General features: G+C 27.5%; 1 protein-coding gene across 1 annotated transcript in view; it reads left to right on the top strand.

The window, feature by feature from the left end:
* Positions 1–898: 898 nt before the first annotated feature.
* The window catches only part of LOC129957301 (calcium-binding mitochondrial carrier protein Aralar1-like), a 51,427-nt gene continuing 46,325 nt past the window's right edge, over positions 899–6,000 (top strand). The window contains exons 1-2 of the mRNA XM_056069565.1: positions 899–976; positions 1,085–1,147. Of these exons, the coding sequence (XP_055925540.1) occupies positions 926–976; positions 1,085–1,147 (114 nt within the window). The 5' untranslated portion in view covers positions 899–925. The remainder of the gene's footprint in view (positions 977–1,084; positions 1,148–6,000) is intronic.

Raw genomic sequence — 6,000 nt, 5'->3', positions numbered from 1 at the left:
ATCGATGCGATCTGTCCAATGGAAGCTCTCGAACACAGCAGAAAAGGAGAAATCTGTGAATGGGTTGAAAAGTGAACGGACCGGTTATTCTTGAAATTATCGTATCATTTAATTGCATATCACTGCAATTTATCGGAGCGGTGATTTCACTGGAAAGTAACAATCGATACGATCTTTCAAATGGAAGTTATCGAACAAAACAGAAAAGGCGAAATCTATAAATGGATTGAAAAGTGAACGGACAGGTATTTTTTGGAACTATCGTATCATTGAATTGCATATCACTGAAATTTATCGGAGCGGTAACTTCACTGGAAAGTGTGAAGTCGCCACTCCACTTCATGAGAGTGACCTTGACTTTCCGATATTCGCCTTTGATGATGCACTATTGCATACAAATCATTTTAATTGCTTGTGACGTGACTTTGCATATATTCTGTTTACTACTGGCGCCATCTATTGGTAGAATATAAAACCAAAGTAAACATTTTAAAGAAAGGACATATATATTTAATTCAAATTTTTCAGAAAATGGTTTACTCCGATAAAGAAATTAAATAAATAGTTTTGAAAAAAAATCAAATTTAAGAAGTAACCTAAAATAGATAAATTGATTCAATCACACGTTACTTAAATTAGTAAATTAAGTATTAATTACAATTAATAAGTTTTATATTTAATACTAAGTAATAATGTTTAATTAATAATATGATTGAAATAACAGATATTTGGAACAAATATTTAAAAATAACAATAGCAAAATTATTTTTTATTCAAAAAATCGTGGATTATGCATCTCTATATCATACTTGTTTTAACATGCTAAAATTCAAATAACCTAACCTCTTGTGTTGAAGGTGGATTTTTGTAACTGTAACCATCAATTTGTGTATGTTTACATCCGTCCTGGCTCTTCTCGTTTTGCATGTCCCGAAATATGGCCTCTGCAATCGGTGATGTTGCATTCGAAGACAAAGTAAGATTATTGATCAAAGCTTGTGTTTCTGCATGCCATTTATGTTATCATTTTGTTTCGTTTATTACCTTGTTTTCTTTTTTGTTTCATTATCCTTTTTTATCGCAGGCCGGCATGCTAAAACTTTTGCTGTTTGATTACGTCTTCTCAAGAGCATCGTGCCAGTATGAGGTATTGTCAGCATTAAAAGACAAATTCCTTAAAAAAATATTTAACTCAATTGTTATTTGATAAACGTCCTTTTTTTTTCTTCAGTTTCCTCCTTTCTGTATCATTTTTTAAAAATATTCTATTACATATCTCCATAAGTAAGCATCCATAGCACTAATTTTTCTTTGTTTATATCCTTATTTTGCACATGTGTTCGAAAAACATTGAATGCTATGTTGTATTGTTTTATGCTATAAAAAATTGTTTAATTTATTTTATCTATTTTTTACCATTCATCATTGAATGATTTGAGAATTCACTTCTTATTACTGCCAGCTTGATTTTTCTGTAATTTTTCTCCCAATTTTTAATATTCTATATTATTCTAACTAACAAATAGCATGAAAGAAATGCTCTTTTCTTTCATAATTAAATATGGTGAAATTAATGTGTTTTAAATGAGAAGAAATCAGTGACCTTTCTTGACCTTGTACTATTGTTATGGATTTTGATGTTAATTATGTAGATCTTCTCTTAACTGTATTCTACTAATTTTTATTATCATGTATTGTTTAAATTAAACTATATTCTTTTAAATTTACAGTAAAACATGAACTTTTCCATGCCATTTCTTAAAAAAATGAAAGTTTATTAATATGCCTAATGTATTTTTTTAAAAATCTAACTTAGGAGTTATTAAATTTCTAAAGGATTTAAATACATGAAATCCATACATTTTAAGTAATTTATATTTTTTATCTACAGTTTATGAAATTAAGTTCTAAGATTATGATGTCGATTTTAAATGTCATACCGAGTTCTTTTATTTTTCCTATTTGGAACTGAAATTACTTTTATAAATTAATTACATTATCAAATTAATTTAATGTTTAGTTAAAAGCAATAGCACCTATTTATGAATGAGGAATAACAAATTTTATGCCTAAAAAAACATTAAAATATTAAGCTACATTTATCACTTTTCGTTATCACTTCTCATTATTATGTATTACTATGTCTTCTCTCATGTGGTCCTAATTAGACATTTAATTATTTAAATTTAAGATCATGCTATGATTACTAAACTTTATTATTTTTTTAAAACAAGGATTTTCCAAATTTCATCCAAAATAAAGTGTTTGTCATAATTTTGCAAGCATTTTAATGAGTAGTTAACATTTTACAAGTATGGCAATAAAATCATAACATAATTTTGAGTCTTGCTGAAATTTTTAAGTAACAGACATTATAAATTGAAATAAAACATTTAAGTGTCAGTTATTTACAAGAAAGTTTGAATTGAATGGTATTGGATAGGTGAAATTATATAGTTGAAATTTGGCGCCGTACCTTAAACTTTACTTAGGCCAATTGTACTTTTTGTATTGTTATATAAAACTTTGTAAGGAAGTTTGAACATTCTGTAATTATGTATTGGACACTTTTTAATTATATAAAAAAGTTTCATTGAAAATTAGTAAAAGATTTTGAATTAGGAGAAACCATTCATAAAGGATTTCAAATGTTTACTATCCTTTTGAAATATCTTATGAATCAATTTTTTAATATTTACTAGTATTCTCAACTGGGTGAAGATTTTATGAAATTTCCTTTGATTCGGTGTCAAAAAAGTATTTTCACCACCAGCACTAGTGATCTTGAAACATTTGTAATTTGCAGTCTGTCATTATTTCCATGCCACATATTGCTTTTAAATTATTCTCTATGTTGTTAGTTCTTAAGTATCTAATGTTGTAACTAAATGCAATATCAAAACATTTAATGCAAGTCGCCATTAAGATAGCAATAATATTTTGCAAGATCCAAAAGCTGCTGTGGTTTTGTTAAACTCATTGTGAATTATGTTATCCCGACTTACAAATAGGAAATGAAGATACACAAATCTTTCTACTAAGTTGTATCATCCGTTTGTTAAAGGATTGGAAGTATCATTGTCACATCTCTTTTTCTTTACATATAAAATTATTAAACTTCAGTGATTCAATACTTTCTAACCTATTTTTATTGCAGTTATTCTTTATTTTATGATATTTCTTTAATTCATGATATTTTGTAGCAGTAGGGAAATTTCGACAATGTTTATTGACTTGTGAGTGCACTTAACTAAGAGTAATGATGCTCTGAAATTTAAACATATTTTTAATTAGAAAAAGTTGAAATGCATGACAGTTATAAAATGAAAATACTTCAAAAAACTCAAAATGAAAATGCTATAAAAAGATCTCAAAGTCTCAGGGGGATTCAAAAATTGCCATGCTTTATGCTGTTATTTTTTGATAATTTAACTTGTATATTCCATGCTATCTGTAATAAAGAACCTGTAATGCATGTTCCTGCTACCTGTAATAGTTGTTCTGATTTGACATACTTGTTATAAGTCTGTTTATTATTTTAAAAATTCATTAGCCTATCTGTTATTTATAGTAACTTGATTTTTTTTTCTCTGTAAAAAACAAATGACACTGGTTTAGGTTCCATTTTTTGTTAGTAATTAAAGGATGTATTATGTTTCTTTTCGACATTTTAAATTAAATTTTTGATGATTTTCAAAATTAAATTTGAATTCTGGCACACCAGCAATCAATCAATCAGTTCTTCCCACACTTTAATATGCATGTCATGAAAGAAAAGATAGATTCTTTATTCGTGTGGTGTGGGAAAGACAACAATTTATTGTAGGCACTTAAGCATGATCCTTTTAAAAAGGCAAGCATTTTCCTGGCAGATTTTTTTTAAAGTATGGAAGAATGATTGCCTGATGCATTTAGTGTTCTGTTCAAATTCTTTTTGTCATCTCATACTTTTGTTATGATTGTTTGAAATTATTGCTAATTGTGAAAAACAAATTAAATTTCTTTCAGTATCCCTTCCCCCCTTCCTTCCAAAATATACTAATGCAGATTTAAATTTATCAAATTGCAATTGCTGTTTAAATGTCAGTTTTTGTCATGTGAGGAGACAATGAAACAAATAACATGCTTCTTTGCTTCTAAAATTGTCTATTTTTCATTTCATCCTTGACTGAATGCGTCTAAAAAACATTAAAATAAATTTAAACTAAGGGAAAGTTTTTTATGTATATTAATGTGCGCCTAATCATCATGTATTATCATTGATAAGAAATATCTTATAAGTATATAATCATATTGAATATTATTGAAATCTCATTTTCATTCGGCCAATAAAAAGGTTTTCTTTTACTTATGATTTGATATAACTTGAATGTGGTAAAAAAATTTTTGGCCAATACATACCTTCCAACAGCTATGGATTTTCCATAATTGTTACAGAAATTAGGTGAAAACTACATAGTTACAGATATGTAGTGAAAAATTATAGAAACTGCCATAAAAATGGATGTATATCAACAATTATAAGAAACACCGAAAACAACCTTCTTGAAAACTTCATTCAGCAATGCCTGTCAGTGAAAGAATTTTGTTTTGTCATAATTGGGGGGGGGGGGGATAGAATCTTGTTCTTGCATAAATACAAAAACACTAAGGTCCCGCTTTATTATAAATATGTATGTGGGAGTTTATTAGGATATTAAATTGAACAATAATGATTTAAAAAAAAGAAAAATTGCTTGCTATTTAATGAAAATAAAAAAGTAAATGCCTAGCAAGTAATTTGTTTCATCAACTAAATTGTGCTGTGCCATTTAAAAAAAATATTTCACTTATATGTTTAGTGAATTATAAAGGGCTGTTAAGTAATCTTGAATAATATTTGAAAATATTTGTTTTAACTAATTAAAATTCTTCGGAAATATCTATTTTTCAATAATTTGTTGATATTGCATTAAATGTAATATATCTGCAAGACTTGCTACTGATGATTGGATAATTAATGTTGAAAGGTATACTAATAAGAAATAGTATCTCTTATATGTGTTTAAACTAATTGAAAATTCAAGGAAATAAAATATGACTTTAAGAGAATTCCTTTGTTTGTTGATTACATGATACTACTTTAAGTGATTAAATCTGTATTCAAATAATGAAAAGCCTTAATAATTGATTAAATTATATATAAGTGATTAATTATATGATTCTGATAATTTAATCAAAATAAAAAAAAAGATTTAAGTTACACAGAAGCAAACTAAGGTATCGATTATTTCTTGTTTAAAGGATGTATCAGAAATTATGTTTTTATGTAATGTGGTATTAAAGAAAAATACAGTTGACCTTTTAGCAATTATGACTGTTGTGCAATAACAGCACAAATAAAGAAACTTATTTCAGATTAAGTATTACTTAAATCTCATGGTGAAGCTTTAATGAAGAAAGATAACAGTTTTTGTATTAAGAGTTTAGTAGATTTGATGTCTAGGTTTAAATTAAAAATTAGGTTATTTGATTTATTGACAGATAAATACAGTAGACTCCCGATTATCCGCGGAGCGGATTATCCGCGCCTGCCGCACTAAGTGTTTGTTTTTGCTTCCAAGCAAAGAGAAAATGCTTCCAAAGCAAGAAGCAAACACAAATGACTGATTTCTTCAAAAAGGTGTAGTTTTACAGTTATGCTTTTGTAATTACATAATACATTATAGTATTAAAACAGTACATATGTATTCATTTTTCTGTGTATCCTTGACGCCTCTCGTAAATACAAAGCACTTTTCTGTTTTCATTAACAAAATGCATTTTAGGTTAGTTTTGAGTGATATACTAAAATATTAAGCTTTAGTTAAACATTTCCTGCTGTTTATTTTACGTTTTATTGTACATAAAACGATTTTTCAAAGTTGGAATGACTGTTTTCTCTTTTGCTATACCCGTTTTTAGCTTTTTTCGGATTATCCGCGATTTTTGTTATCCGCGGCGGCCGCGCCACCCAATTCC

This window comes from Argiope bruennichi, chromosome 11 (assembly GCF_947563725.1).
Source record: "Argiope bruennichi chromosome 11, qqArgBrue1.1, whole genome shotgun sequence".
In the NCBI taxonomy this organism is placed as follows: domain Eukaryota; kingdom Metazoa; phylum Arthropoda; class Arachnida; order Araneae; family Araneidae; genus Argiope; species Argiope bruennichi.
This window is presented reverse-complemented; position numbering and strand designations above follow the sequence as displayed.